The 15,157-nt window shown below is 37.3% G+C and overlaps 8 protein-coding genes across 8 annotated transcripts; 3 read left to right on the top strand and 5 right to left on the bottom strand.

The window, feature by feature from the left end:
• Positions 1-475: 475 nt before the first annotated feature.
• Positions 476-1,226, bottom strand: GCK72_001310 (uncharacterized protein; the record flags this gene model as incomplete). Its single annotated transcript, XM_003111386.2, has 3 exons — positions 476-613; positions 760-1,087; positions 1,135-1,226. 3 exons carry the CDS (start codon positions 1,224-1,226, stop codon positions 476-478), a joined length of 558 nt encoding a protein of 185 aa, XP_003111434.2.
• A 653-nt stretch (positions 1,227-1,879) lies between these two features.
• Positions 1,880-2,429, bottom strand: GCK72_001311 (uncharacterized protein; the record flags this gene model as incomplete). The annotated part of the gene is made up of 3 exons (XM_003111108.2): positions 1,880-1,947; positions 2,112-2,256; positions 2,307-2,429. The coding sequence occupies 3 exons, from the start codon at positions 2,427-2,429 to the stop codon at positions 1,880-1,882; spliced, it is 336 nt and encodes a 111-aa protein (XP_003111156.2).
• A 488-nt stretch (positions 2,430-2,917) lies between these two features.
• On the bottom strand, positions 2,918-4,456 carry GCK72_001312 (uncharacterized protein; the record flags this gene model as incomplete). The annotated part of the gene is made up of 5 exons (XM_003111322.2): positions 2,918-3,118; positions 3,167-3,238; positions 3,282-3,809; positions 3,860-4,257; positions 4,309-4,456. 5 exons carry the CDS (start codon positions 4,454-4,456, stop codon positions 2,918-2,920), a joined length of 1,347 nt encoding a protein of 448 aa, XP_003111370.2.
• A 984-nt stretch (positions 4,457-5,440) lies between these two features.
• On the top strand, positions 5,441-7,683 carry GCK72_001313 (uncharacterized protein; the record flags this gene model as incomplete). Its single annotated transcript, XM_003111378.2, has 7 exons — positions 5,441-5,521; positions 5,806-5,905; positions 5,952-6,287; positions 6,335-6,476; positions 6,936-7,236; positions 7,293-7,454; positions 7,501-7,683. The coding sequence occupies 7 exons, from the start codon at positions 5,441-5,443 to the stop codon at positions 7,681-7,683; spliced, it is 1,305 nt and encodes a 434-aa protein (XP_003111426.1).
• A 1,049-nt stretch (positions 7,684-8,732) lies between these two features.
• GCK72_001314 (uncharacterized protein) lies at positions 8,733-9,593 on the top strand (the record flags this gene model as incomplete). Its single annotated transcript, XM_003111301.2, has 5 exons — positions 8,733-8,822; positions 8,917-9,100; positions 9,147-9,233; positions 9,283-9,378; positions 9,430-9,593. The coding sequence occupies 5 exons, from the start codon at positions 8,733-8,735 to the stop codon at positions 9,591-9,593; spliced, it is 621 nt and encodes a 206-aa protein (XP_003111349.2).
• Positions 9,594-9,787: 194 nt separating this feature from the next.
• Positions 9,788-11,832, bottom strand: GCK72_001315 (uncharacterized protein; the record flags this gene model as incomplete). The annotated part of the gene is made up of 7 exons (XM_053722911.1): positions 9,788-10,005; positions 10,056-10,209; positions 10,257-10,406; positions 10,458-10,730; positions 10,779-10,889; positions 10,938-11,566; positions 11,613-11,832. The coding sequence occupies 7 exons, from the start codon at positions 11,830-11,832 to the stop codon at positions 9,788-9,790; spliced, it is 1,755 nt and encodes a 584-aa protein (XP_053591556.1).
• A 52-nt stretch (positions 11,833-11,884) lies between these two features.
• Positions 11,885-13,237, bottom strand: GCK72_001316 (uncharacterized protein; the record flags this gene model as incomplete). The annotated part of the gene is made up of 7 exons (XM_003111282.2): positions 11,885-12,005; positions 12,156-12,274; positions 12,324-12,477; positions 12,553-12,704; positions 12,748-12,843; positions 12,893-12,982; positions 13,040-13,237. 7 exons carry the CDS (start codon positions 13,235-13,237, stop codon positions 11,885-11,887), a joined length of 930 nt encoding a protein of 309 aa, XP_003111330.2.
• A 1,223-nt stretch (positions 13,238-14,460) lies between these two features.
• Positions 14,461-14,988, top strand: GCK72_001317 (uncharacterized protein; the record flags this gene model as incomplete). Its single annotated transcript, XM_053722912.1, has 2 exons — positions 14,461-14,733; positions 14,779-14,988. The coding sequence occupies 2 exons, from the start codon at positions 14,461-14,463 to the stop codon at positions 14,986-14,988; spliced, it is 483 nt and encodes a 160-aa protein (XP_053591557.1).
• Between the last annotated feature and the right edge of the window lie 169 nt (positions 14,989-15,157).

Raw genomic sequence — 15,157 nt, forward strand, 5'->3', positions numbered from 1 at the left:
AAACATAATAATTGCATAATTATTACTGCCTTTCTTATCATATATGACGGAACTTTTCATGTCGTTCATTTTGAAGCCCAGCTCAACTTTTTCATGTACACTGTCACACAAAAGTATCAAATCCCAACATTTCCATGATCTGTTTTATCTCCTTTGTTTGTTTTCCTCCTCTTTCCGGTCTACTTTCCCCATCAGTTTTCATTTTCAGATATTATTAATCCCAACTTTTCAAGCCCCCACTTGCACACAACGAGGTATACAATTTGATTATGATTTCGTCAAAAGATTACATTCTCTTTAATTTATTTTTTATTAATTTTTCCCCATGATTGATGTATTTTTTCCATTTCAAAAACTGTTGCAATAAGTTTCATAAATATTCATGACAATTCAATCGGTTAAGTGAAATAATACATGAGAGAAAGCTTTGAAGAAATATTGAACAGAAAAATTCTGATATGATCTATTCAGCTAATCAAGCACTGTCATATGAGATAAGTGTGGTCAAGTTGACATCGGGAATTTTTGCACGGCCGTTCAATGGAGCTAATTCGATCAGAACGAATGCTTCACCAACTTTTCCACCGGCTTTCACGACCAAGTTTGCAGCAGCCTGAAAGAAAGAAAGTTGGAAAAAGTTAATCAACTGTCAATTGTCACTTAATTTTTTTTGTGAATTGCTAACTACACCTGGATAAAACATTTTCTCTAGTTTTGTGGAAATGTATTTGTTCTACGTTTTATTAGAGAAAAACCAACCCGAAGAGTGCCTCCAGTTGCCAATAAATCATCAATCAGAAAAACGACATCTCCTTGTTTGATTGCTCCCTCTTGAATCTCAACAATATCCTCTCCGTATTCTTTTTGATACGATGCTTCGATTGTTGCTCCTGGAAGTTTTCCCTTCTTTCGAATTGGTACGAATGGAACTCCCAGTTGAATGGCTACTTGCGGCCCGAAAAGGAAACCACGTGCCTCCAAACCGGCAACTGAATCAACGTGTCCGACAGAATGACGAACATGATCAGCAATCACAACACAGAGTTCATTAACGAGTTGTGGATTTGTGAATAATGGCATTATGTCACTGAAAAACATTGAATCTAGAAATGATTCATCGCAACGATGACGTACCGGAAGTTGATTCCCTTCTTCGGAAAATCCTTCACCTCCCGGATATGCTTTTCGATTTTCGGACGGATTTGATCGAAGCGTGGCAGCGTCATAATAACACTTGTTGGTTTTAAAACTATAACTTGTAATAATATTGAATTGAAGCAGAAAAAAGTGTATATCTATGTAGAAAAGAATGAAAGGATATGAAAAATGAGTGATGAAACGGGAAAAGAGAGAAGAAAGAGAGAAGAAGAGCAGAAGTAGGCGGGCAGTTGGATTGCCTCCCGATATCAAATTAGGTCCGCTTTCAAGTGACTCCTTTTGGAGAAGACAGCACACCGCCCGTATATAAATAAATGTTTTTCACTTTTTGAGCAAACGCTGAAAATCTACACAGAAATTTTGCACATCGCCTTATCAAATAAACAAGAGATGGAAGAGAATAATCGATAATTGATAAGATAAGGTAATAAAAAGTATAGGTTCAAGAAATGAACTATAGATTGGCCGTTTCGGAGCGAAAGAAGAAAAGAAAAAAGAATATTGAGATCAATCTGTGAAAGAAAAAACGAAACTCCCAAGAGAATAAAAGAAAGAGAGACAAAGTAAACAATGGAATCGCTATCCGATTATTCAACTGCTTTTTTTGAAAGGGAACATAGAAAATTTTGCACATAAAAAGACTGAACCTCGATTTTATTGAACACTATTCATAACTAAAAACAAACAAAAAATATTGGAAAACAAGAAAAAAGGAGACGAATTAGCTTTTAGAGGATTCCATTAAGTCTTTAGCTTCGTTGATTTTGGCTGCCAAATATGGGGATCCTCCTGAAAAAAGTTGATTAGTATATGCTTCGATGAGCAATGCATTTTAATGAGCTGAAACGGAATGAGTAAATAGAGAAGAAGAAAAAAGAAGAGAAGTTAAGCGCTTTGAGGGATTAGACAATAGAAAATTCCTTCTCCGAGGGACTCCGATTTTCAAAACGTACCTCTGTCTGGATGATTAACAATCATCACTCTTTTATGCGCATCTTTAATTTTCGAAGGTTTGGCTGACGGTGTTACTCCAAGAATTTTAGCTGCCTCACTACGTGACATTTTCTGATCGAATCCTCCACGGTAATAGCTGTTAAACTGGAACAAATGAGACGTATTTATAATGAATCTTTATGCGAATAACTAACTCCACCAGCTACTGGGAGAGATTCCATTCCTTTCTTGATTAGTGCCTGGTTTCGTAAAACATATCGAGCACCGAATCCGACGGCAGCAAGACCCAAACCGGCTGCTATCAAACCTCCTGTCATTTTCGTATCTCTTCTAAAGCAAAATCAAGTTATTTATCCAAAAAAGCAAAGTGCCTTGAAAAATAGATACTTCTGAGATGAACAGAAATACCAAACAAAGAAAAGAAAATCTGAACAAAACACTTTATTGTCAGTATCAGGATATTGCAAATTGGCAGAGTATCTGACAGAGAAAGATTATCAATGGAATTCAAAATGAGATGCTGAAAGGACTGAATAGAGTAGTAGACGATAAAAGATACTGATGAAAATTTTTGAAATGATATTTGAAATGAGCGAAAAATATGAGGAAAAGCAAAGGATTTCATAGAACAGCTGGAATATATTGAAAGTATAATATCTGGCAGATTTTCAACTAATGAGGACTCAAAGGACCCGCTGAGCTATACTTGTTTAGTATTCCTGGGAAAATTAAAACTCAATTTTCGAGGACATATTAGAAAACATAAAAAAGAAAAACATAATTTTGGGACCAGCCCAAACAGGTATTAATTTTGTCCTCCAGAGCTCCCGGGGCCAAATCTGGAATTTCCAACAAGCAAGTCCTTATCTTTAACGTCGTTATCTTGATCTACATCTTGTTGTTGATCATCAACAAGGTGCTGATGATCGTCCGATTCAAGTTCTTGTAAATGCATTCTGTGCTCTTCAACAGTCTCTTCAACAATCCACTCTTGTGGTACTTCTTCCTGAAAAAAGATAAGATTTATAACAAATAAAACTAATGAGATATATACCGATTCTTGATTATTGCCGACATGCCCTTCAATGACAACGTGCTCTTCTGGCTCTTCTACCATCATTTGACCCTGAAAATTCTTATACAGTTTCATTTTAAACAATGATTCTTACCATGTGGTCGTTTCGGTATAAATTGTTGTGTCCACCAGCTTCATTGAACTTGGTACAGTACATCGTATGAATCGACTCTCGAAGTTTCCGATTTTCAGTTTCCAATTGTCGAATTCTGGCAGCAAATGCGTTTTCGCGTGCTTCAAAAATTGTCTTCTCATGTCTCTGACGATCCCGATAATAATTGGTGAGTGTCAAGTTGGCTTCGTTAGATCGTTCTAAATCAATTAGCAGCATTCCAAGATACTGATGATATTCATCTTGTGAAAATTCAGCTTCTTGAAGCTCTCGCAACTTATCCACATCAATTTTTGAGTCTTCAATCGTTTGCTTAATGTTATTCTCAATTTCAATGAGGGCGTGCTCAGAAGCTGTTGGATTAGCACGAGTACTGCTTGGAGCCAGCCGTACAACTTTCACAGCTTGTAAATTTTTTTGAGCTTGTTGGACCTGTTGCGGAACTTGTTGCTGAGCTTGAGTTTGATGTTGAGGTTGAGAATGAGGACGAGTTGAAGCCATTGTCATTTTCTGAAACTAAAAATATGTTAGAACATCTGAAAGTAAATTTTAAACCATACCTTAACTCCTGGTGGAAGGGCATCTGGATTATCTCGTTTTCTCCCAGCAAAACTAACGATCCGAGCACCAGCTGGAGAAATTCTAGTTTGTGGCCGTTGTTGGGGCATGTACACGTTTTTATTTTGAAGTTTCTGTACCATATCCATCGGAGTTTGCACATAATTTGGAGGTCTTTGAACTATCGGTCGACCTATAGCACGACGAATCGATTGAGATTGTTGTTGATTCTGCTGTTGAACTTGATACAGTGTTGCTCCACTTTGTTGCCTATTGTCATAATGATGATGCATAGGGTTATTACGAAGTTGATGTTGTTGGTGATGATGATGATGATCCACGACCATATCACTTGAACCATCGTCTACAATTTCTTCATGGGACACTTGTTGCTCATCACCTTAATAGAAAAGGTAAACTACTGAATTCATATCTTTTCAATCTGTATCACCTCCATCTATCACTAGCTCCGCCTGTTCCAAAACATTCAAATTGGAAGAATTCATCGATCGGTGGCTTGGGCCCGCTCCTGGTGAAGATGGTGAAACTGGTGGCGAGTTGGGGCGAAAATATCGCTGTCGGCGTGACGTGGGAATCATACAATTCGAAGAGACGAGAGAGAAAGCCTGGAAATATAAAATATTTGCGTGAGATGATGAAATGAGTCAATTGGATTTATGGAGGTCGCAGAAAGAGAGAAAGAAGAAGAAAAATCTGAAGTATCCACTTGAAAATGTTTTATCATACTAGTTAACCAAGCATTCTTCTCTGTGTCATTTCTGATTGAAAGTAACTCGCTTTCTGAGGAAATCTATTACCCATTCATTCAGTGATTGCAGGAAAGATAGTTTTTGCTATCGTCTTAATTAATTTACATTTTTCAATAAAGAAAAACGTAAGGTACGCTTAAAGAAACAATTGAGTAAAACAGCGAGTTTTTTAAAAAATCTTACAGTCGGCTGCAGTCATTGAAAAATATTGCATAATTTTTTTAATTAAAAAAAAATAGAACCGCAATCGAATTTAGATTAGATTAATAAACTGATATTATCATTTAACAATCAAAATAATCAGCGTGTAAAAATGGTCTGGAACAGAATAAAATTATGTTCTTTTTTCAAAAATCCGGCCACCGAGTTTGGTATGCTAAACAATGCGCGAGCGGGATTTTGGAGTGTCGTTGTGGAATTCAGGCTATTCGCAGCAGGCCTAAAGGCCCATGTTTACACAACCTCAGTCCTCGTTTGGCGCCAAGTTTTCCAAGTTTTTGTCATAATTCTCTCTCTTTGAATAGTTTGTTCTATCAGAATCATGTGATTTCTCAACAAATAACTTTACTTCGTCGTCTCCTTGATGAAAAACGATGGGAAATCAATCAAATTTATCAGTTTTTTTGCAATTCTGAAAGGTTTTCATTTATAATCGCACAAAATTCAACGAAACTCTAAACTGAATTAAGAATTTCTTTGTTCTAAGTGCAAGCTAAGTTATCATTTTCTTATCAGTTCGTTTCGCACCTTGCCGACCGCCACGATGCCAACGTTTTCTTATAAACTATTTCCACTTTTGAGTTTTCAGCAAATATGAACGAAACGTGGCTCAAGCTGGTGTTAATGTTCGCGATGTTCACATTAACAGTTGTTGTTGGATTATCACCATTAAAAGTTAGTTGAGAATTTAAATAATTCATAGTTGTCAAGGCCCGGCAAGGCCCGAAGGGCCGGGCCGGGCCGGTAGAAAATTTTCAAGGCCCGGCCCGGCTTCAAAAAATGACCCTTTTTTCCCAATTTTTTTTTCGAAATTTTTTCAATTTTTCATCGGAAATGTGACCATTTTGGGGGGCCTTAAGCCCGGCCCGGGCCCTGATTTCGCCGACAAGGCCCGGCCCGGCCCGGGCCGGGCCTTGACAACTATGAAATAATTGATTGTAAAAGCATTTTTCTCTCAGCTTCTCCACAAGTTACGACACGAAGCAGCCACCGCTCAAAGTTCATCAAAGCACAAGCACGTATCACTCATCCTTTGTCTTTTGACATGTTTTTCTGGAGGTTTATCTTTGTTTTATCCTATCAAAAACTGACAAAATTTTTTAAGGTGTTTTCTTGGCTACATGTTTCCTTCATCTTTTCCCAGAGCTTCGTGAAAACTTGGAAAAACTCCACGACAAAAAAGCCATGAACACCACTTATCCAGTCGGAGAACTTCTTTCTTGTCTCGGATTCTTCCTAATCTTTCTTCTCGAAGAAGTCGTTATTATGATGATTCCTTCATTTGCTCACGGGCACGGACACGGAGGACATGGTCATGGGCATGATCATCATCATCACGAAACCACGCCACCAATTGCGTCGAAAAGTATTGAAGCTGGTGGTGGGTGTTGTATGGTAGAAACAGTTGAAGAAGTAAAAGAAAAAGAACATGATATTGTTGGTGAGATATTCACTAATTGTATATTTTTTGTATCCATCTAATTTCAGCCGATGAAAAAACTGCCCTCACGTTGATGTCAAAGCGAGCAATTTCAGAAGAAAAAGAAGGAGAAGGTCACTGTCAAACGCATTGCCCGTTAACTGTTCATGAACGTAGGGGATCCAATGAATGTACTGCTAATGCCACACAGTGAGTTTTTAGGGATCTTTAATGAATTGAGCATATATTTCGAAAAGTGGGAAATTTCAATCAAATAACAGAATAAGCCGTCGAATAAGTCGTAACCGGAATCGATATTCTTCATACGGTAGCACTTTTAACGGAGATATTTTTGACGATGAAGAGAAAGATGAACGAGGAAGTGAATGGTATTTAAACATGTCCGTTAAAAATGTACCTCCTTGTTGCATTTGTTTTTGCAAACCTCCGCAAAAATTTTTCCAAATGTGTCAATCGCTTTTCCTATTTCATACCTTCAGTGTCTGTTTTCCTAGAAGAAATGATTATTTTCTCGTTTGATGATGCGCCAAAGCGAAAAGTCATGCTTTTTTCCATGAACACATGAAACTTTTCCTCGTTTACTCATTATCAATAGAAAAATAATCAATCGCTCTGATTTAAAATATGTATTTCATTCATCTTTTTCAGCACTTTCGCCCCAGTTGCATTCGCTGAGCCAGAAAGATGTGAGACGAATTGCGATGAACACGACGAAGATCCGCCAATTTTGATGAAGTCCCGCCCACATGCTCACTCTCACGGCGTTCGATCAATCACTTTTGTGTTGGCTCTTGGAATTCATTCGATAATTGAGGGTCTCGCATTTGGAGTACAAGATGGATATGATACGATTGTCGCTTTGTTCCTTTCTCTGATGGTTCACAAACTCATTGTCGCATTCTCAGTCGGAATTCAGTTGTTCCGTACTCATGCGCATCAAATTCGATGGGTAAGTTAACCTCGAAAAAGGTTTTCTGTGTATTTCTACAATCATTTTATTTCCAGGTGATAATCTCCATTTTCATTCTTGCATCAATGACTCCTTTGGGTGCTTTGATTGGTGTCGCAGTCACATCAGCAGCTGAAGATGCCTTGTGGAAAGATTGGACAGTTACGATTCTTCAGGGACTTGCTGTCGGAACATTCATTTATGTTACTTTCTTTGAGGTTGGTTCTTCCCAAAGCAGCTAAAGTCAAACCATTTTCTTTTCAGGTTCTTCTTCATGAAAGAGACAATGAACATCCAAATTTATTAAAACTGTTTGTCATGTTCGTTGGATTTGCACTAATCGGAGGGATCCGTTTGTTCGAAGGAGAACATGGACATTCTCATAATGATAATCACCACACCAGCTTCGAGAATGGATCGCTCATTCCTGACGTTCATGGTCATTGATTTCAAAAATAATCAAATCTCATTCCATAATCAATTTCTTTTTCACCGGTATTCTCGCTCCCACTTTATTGTTGTTCATTGTTAAAAATCCGCCAATATTACAAAATGCCTTATTTTTCATTTCCTCTTTCACAATCAGTTTCTTCCTCATTCATTCTGAAATTTTAAGCGGGTAGCTGAATGTATTGTTTCTCTTTGCTTTCAAATTCAAAACCCGCATAATGTTGTGCTTTCATTTCTTTTCAAGATCCTAACCATAAACATTTTTTGCTTTAGCCCCAAAAAAGAAATTTTACTGCTTTATCCCTGTTTCATTTAATATTTTGTTTACCTTTCTCTGTTTTAAAACTTCAAAAGAAATTGTTATGTTCCATGACATCGAAACAATGAACATTTCGTTTTGCTTGCCCTTCCAGCCTTTTTTCTTCGCATTTTTAATTCTCTTGTTTGAAATATGGGGAAATGACGTGGCAATGGTAGGGGGAAAAAGAAAGTAATCAAAGGGGAGGATTAGAATGAAAGAAGCAATTGAAAGTGACTTTTTGTTGCGTATTCATCCTCCAATATATAAACCCCTTTTAGCACTAGCATATACTTCTGAACAAACCAGTTTTTGAAAGGAAGAGTGACGACTGGAATGGTTTTCACAGATTTACTAACTTTTCACTTTGAACCTTTTTTTAATTTCTTGTTTGAAAATTTGATTACTGTAGAAATTATAGGGCTTCATCGTTACATCTGTTTCAACTTTTCTTATCTCAAAGTTTCCAGAAAATATGAAATCAACCGTAATTGTTTTCGCTCTGATACTCAAAACATATGGACAGTGGACAGGTGATTCTTTGTTTTTTAAGAGAGTGTGGAAATTTGTATTGTGGATCTTGTCTTTTTATTCCTAGATTTTATTCTTGAGGAAATGTCAATTTAGTTTCCTCAAACTTCGTGTAAAGAGTTGAGAAGTTATTACCTACTTATCTTAGGTGCATTTATAAAATTACCACACAAATAAATATATTTATATTCGATTTTAAACCAGATTTTATCCAGAAATGGAAGTGCGAAGAATGCTAGAAGACACCAATCAAAGGCATGCTCAAATTGAGAGAATGACGAAAGAAGCAGCAATCCGACATAATCAAGTAAGGTTTTAATTATGTAAATATCATAACAGAAGCGGTTTTATATTGATAAACATCTTATATAAAGGAAACAAGTAAAGTATTTTTTAATCAGATGAATCCTGACGGTCAAATATTATCTGGGAGAGATAACGGAGGAACTAATCCATCCGTACCTATCCAACCACCTATTCCTGCTCCCATTCCACCACCACCTCTTCCAACAGAACAGCCACAACAAGTCATTATTCGAACAGCTCCACCACCAACTATCGAGGATGATCGAACGTTTTTAGCGAGTTAGTTTGAAGAAAAACAACGAAAATCTAAACTTTCTACTTTCAGAAATGTCAGAACAAGAAGCTCTTGTGAATCAATTAAATTCAATTGCCACCAGAGAAGCAGTCGCTAGAAATGGTTTATTGGTTATGGGTAATCTATTTTCCTACATTTCACTCAATTTTTATTCTCATGATTTCAGAAGGTGCACTTCTAAACGCCCTCCGACCGATCACAATGCCATTCCTAGGAGGACAGTCTATTCCTGGACATTTCGTTCCTTTCCAAAGAATGCAAAGTATGTATTCGAAGTTTAAAAAACAAGAACATCTCAATTCAATATTTTCAGGGCCAATCGAACAGTCTCCTGTTGATAACAACATTGAAGTGCAAGCAAGACCACCTGCTCAGCAACTTCCGATGAGAGCCAAGAACTTGGAGACGTATGAATTTCAAATGGATGACGAATTGGCTGAAATGATTATAAGAAATGAAACAAGACAAGCTAATTAACTCTGATCAGTTTAACCTGTTCTTTTTTCTGTAAATTATGAAATATAGGTAATGAAATATGTATCTTGAACTCCTTTTATTATAGTTTAAAAAATAATTTATTGTTTTTTTTTTGAAATTTGGATAAGAGAATGAACACACGGTTTGAAATGAAATTGTGAGATCGGAAAGTGAAATGATTAAGGATGAAAATGTTAATATCTTCCAATGAATTTTGGTTGTTTCACTGGTTCAACTTCGACTTTTTTCGACGAGCAACAGCCAACAAATACAGAAAGCATGAGTGGAAGGAAGACTAAACCGTGAAGAAAACCGATTGAGATGGCAAGAAAAACAGTTTTAAAGAAGGTAACAATCATGTAAGCAGGGACATCTGACAACACAGAAACAGCCAAAATAGTTGACATGGCTCCTGAAATTCAGAGAAATGAATAAATTACTTAAAAATAAACAGAAGATTACCTTGAGCGACTGGCCATCCAAGATCTCCCAATGCATCACAAACTCTTGCAGTTGTAGTGGATTCTTTTGATATTACGTATGCATATGTGATATGTGCAGAGTAATCAACTGAGAAACCAACTGACATGATGATTGTTATCATTGAAATTGCATCCTGGAACAGATCGTAAAAATTCCATTTTCTAAATGAGCGTGCCTCACCAAATTAACATCCCAAAGTGTCATAAAACCGAGAACTCCCAAATCAATTGATCCAATCGTCACTGCAACCCAAAATGAACAAACTGGTTGAGGGATTAAGACAGCTGAGATAACAAGCATGCATGCAACTGCTACTACGATATCTTGCATCTGAAAATCAAAGAGTTTGAACATTCCAATTGTACACCAAAAGAAACTTACAGTATTCGGAACGACGAGAGCATATTGATCTGTGAATAACCACAAAGGCATATAAGTTGTCACATTATACTTCTCAAATCGAGATGCGATTTCTCTGAACGTATTCGTGGCTTCTGTTTGTTTTGTTGTTGTTGATATATCTCTCATTCCAATCATAAATCGATACTGTTTTATAACTCGCTCTGATTGATTGTTTCTTCCCCAAACTACATCAACAACCCATGGTTGAGACATATCTGAATAGATGTAGTCAGCAGCATGATCATAGAATTTCTGAAAGTTCATTTTTTGAAATGATGCAAAAATGATGTGGATACATACCTTATTGTCATAATGCACTTTATGCATCTCTTCTGAAACTTGCATTTCTCGTAACCAGAACTGAACTCCTTCGTCTCCAATCGACACTTTGCTATTCGCAAATGTTGATGCCTGGAAATAAAAGAATTAAAATCAAAACATACAAATTCAAGACAAAACCATTTTATCCATATTGATTCTTTCGATTGGATTCCTCAAATCTGGAGCATTGTTCACAACAATTTGAAGACTTGCTCCATAATGCCAGTAATGTTTCTCCAGAACTCGATAATGAGGTGTTGCATATGAATCATCAACCAATAAATTCGCTGGTTCAAGTCCTTCTTTGAGATGAGAACATCCATAAACAGACAATCCCAAATATATCAAATACCATAATCCAGCAATCGCTCGAATCCACGGTTGCATTAGAACTGGAGCATACCAGTTACGGAAGAATGAAGTGGCAGAACAATGATGAAGATGTTTAGAAGATGGAGGCGAAGAAGAGGAAGACGAAACACTTGATGTACTGCTGACAGTTCCACATGATGGTAATGGTTTCGGAGGTTTCGATCCCAACCAGAACAACTTTACATTCAAAGGAGAAGTTGATGAGTATGTGACAGCAGGAGACAACCATATACTGTGTAGTCCTTGTTCTTCGATTCTTGTATAGTAAACGAGAACTGCACAGAAAAATGTGAGTTGATATGCAAATGTGAGTAGAAGAGCACACATTGTGTAGATACAGAAAATTTGAACAGCCGGGATGGTTGTAATTGTTCCAACACCGAATGATAATGCATCTGAAAATAGGAGACTGAAAATTAGAAGACTTAAAAGATTTCTCACCGGTAAGGGCTGTGATGAGAATAGAGACAGCTGCATCTGCCATGCATTCAGCAATTCTTTGATCATATTTCAGATTCCTATCGGTTCTTTTCAAACTGGCAACCATCAAAAACATGTTATCAGTTCCAACAGCAACTACCAGAAATGGCATGACAGCTATGATATCGTTGTATTGGATACCCATGTATGTCAGCATTCCCATTGCACTTGCAATACCCATTCCAGCATTTGAAACACCTGAAAAGAAAAGATAAGAGAAATTTAAACAAGTGCTAACCTAAGACAGAGAGGATCGGTTTGGTGACAACCCAATCGATATAGGCTGAGCCTTTGATTGTGACGATTGAGCAAACCACTGAGAAGCAGACAAGAATGACAAATGCGCCAATGAATCTGGAAAATTTAAGGTTGAGAACTTGGGTCTGTCTCTAATGTTTATTGGCATACTACTGGTAACTACCGTAATCCTACAGTAATCTGGTTTCTCAAATTCTGCGCAGCGGATCAGGAAGAAATCCATTTTTCTCCGTTAAAATAACTCACTTTGGTGCTAATCTTTCCGCATTTCTTTTCAATTCATCAGATAATGTTTGAGAATGGAAGTATGAAATCGAAATATACTTCGCACGATCCTTATAACTGTCCATTTGTTCTTTGAATTCCTGAAACAAGATTTATTTAAGTTTCCATCATTAAAATTCAGCCACGAACCCTCTCCCATAATCCAGAGACATATGAAATTTCATTTGGATAAAACTTCAATTGATAGATCAGGAGCCATGCAGATGCACTAACTATTATATTCTCATTATCATCTCCTTTTGCCAATTTGACACCACCCAAAGCCGATGCGATGTATGCACTTCTGGAAAGTCAATGTTTTTCTTTGTTTTTCATTTCAATGTTATTTGAAAACAAAGTTTTTAAAATGAAAACTTACTTATCAGCTAGACGAACAGTTGGATAAGTGATATTGATTCCGTGATGATACAGACGAGAAACCAATTGAATATGGTCATTCACCGAGCATCTTCCATCTGGACCAGCTAGACATAAATCATCAAATGACCATGTACGATTGTTGAATTCGACCTGAAATTCTGAATTTCAGTTATTCAAATTCCAAAACACCTACTGTAATATTGTTTCGGATGAAAGATTCCATTAATTTCAGTTCTTCTGAAAACACCTTTTCCAAAATGTTTCCATCGTTTCGGGCAACCACGGCAACCTGAAAAACGGAAGTTTTTATTCTGAGTAACAGCTAAAAAGGAATATACTTGAACTTCTCTAGACTGAGTTACCGCCCTTCCAGCTACGAAAGTTCCATCAACAAGTGGCCATGCATCGTGAATTATTCTTCTTTCCGTCTGAAATGATTATTCGAATATTTCATCAGAATATGTCGAAATAGCAATAAAACTAACTTTACTGGGTGCATCTGTAGGTGTATAAAGATATAAAGCATCACTCAAAGGTTCCAATCCAATCAATCCCGTCGCCAAAAAACAAGTGACCAATATAGGAAAAATCAGAAAAATGAATGGATATCCAGATACTAATAGTCCATACGAATGAAAGAATTTGGCTGCTTTCGGTTCTAGACACCCAAAACCGAAGCGCATTTCTGGAATGGTTCAGGGTAAATAGATCAATCGCTTAAAAAAAAACCAAACCTTTTCAGAAATCACCTCTACAATTGGGAATAATAGTAGTAGTTTCACAGGGGGTGAATTTCCAATGTCCGGTGTCTTCTGGTAGGTGACCATCCGCCCCGACGGATGACCTACTTGCCGGATTTAGAGAGAGAGAATGCTTATTCATGGGCAGAAAGAAGAGAGACGCAGACTTTTCGATGACTTTCTCTATCGGTGATTCGGAAAATTGCGGGAAAAAGAGGGGGTGGTGAATGAAAGGACAAGCTTTTCGAACGGATGATTAATTATATTCGAGAATAATGAACATCACAATAACATACATCTACAGTAACCTACAAGATTGCGGGGTCGCTGCCTGAGAAGTGTTGTGATTTTCAGAAAAGTTCACAATGAATCAAAAAAAGCTTGATTAATTTCTAAAAGTTATCGATCTGAACGAAGCAAATGCAATGGAGATATATATTTCTCGGCTCAATACGATGGTTCAAAGTCTCCTCGACACTTCAGAGCAACCGATTGGAGAGGGTTCTTCCTGCAAACCTTCTTCCCACTTCCCGGCCTAATCATTCTAGACATCTAGACAAAGTTTTAGCGAGATTATTTCTTATAAATGTCACTATAGTTTTTTCACTGTGATGATTCGCTCTTTGTGAAAATGATTACTTTTTCCATTATGAGCGTTTATTCAAAATACATAAAAAGCTGTTTAGATTTATTTTGTCCATTTTCATGGAGCCGTCTTTTTCTCTTGTAAGATTACTTCTTTATGTGCTCACTAGTCAGAGACAGCTAGCCATGGCTTACCTTTATAGCGCTATATATAGCCAGATCGTATTTCGTTATTTGAACACCCGCGCATTGCTAGACCGCGGGGACTAGCATCCGACAACGTCATTTTTCCTAGTCCCTCGCTTCGGAATTTTTTTTTCAATTCGTATATTTTTTCTCGCCTTTTATTTTGGTGCAATTTATATTTTGCTTAGTTTATTTAAATGTCAGTGCATGTATTCTTTGAAACAAATATAGGTTGCGTGAATCTTAAGTGGTCAGTGATGCAAATCGTTTAGTTGCGAAACGAGGAAAAGGGCGGAGTTTCAGATCATATTTCTGAAATAAAAAAGTTCTACCATACATTCCTTTAACTTTTCCCATTTTTTTTCGATTTTCGTAAATTAATTTTGTTTCAGAAAATGTTTGTACCCGAACACATCACAGCTACCGGAGATGAGATGCACGGACACTCTGGCCCTTCCCGCCGTAACAATCGTCAGTCTCTTGTCGAACAAATGGAAGTTCCGGACAGAATAACAGTGACTGGAGGTGACAGTTATGGCAGAATAACAGAAGATTATCGCAACGGAATGGACAAGCTTCCAACAGAAAATGGGCACTATTTGAATGACGTGCCGGATGTGCTCACTGTTGCTGATACTCAATATCCTGTCGAAGATGCACGTCGCCAGGTCAGTGAACTAGAAAGTTTTCGATGTAATATTTTTCATTTTCAGATAGATACTGCCCGTACAGATAATTCGATGGTAGTTGATGAAGATCCTCTTCGTGAACTAAAAATGCTCCGTCGTCAAATGGGCAGAATTAATGCGAGAGTTTTCGAATTGGAAGAGAACAATGAGCGGCGTAAACACCGAGAACAAGCATTCTTTGTGGCTCTTCTCGGGGTTGCCATCACGGCAATTTGGTCCATTTTCAAGCGATAGACTTTCGACTCGTTTCCTTTTTCATATATTTTCCGTCTAACGTTTTAGTCATTTCACATCGGTTATTTTCCTCTGGTTGCCTCTTATTATCTCTCTATCCCCGTATTTCTCGTATTTATATCTTCGTCCTTATTTATTCAATCGTTCCGTCATTTTCTGATCACAAACC

This window comes from Caenorhabditis remanei, chromosome I (genome assembly GCF_010183535.1).
Source record: "Caenorhabditis remanei strain PX506 chromosome I, whole genome shotgun sequence".
Lineage (NCBI taxonomy): Eukaryota > Metazoa > Nematoda > Chromadorea > Rhabditida > Rhabditidae > Caenorhabditis > Caenorhabditis remanei.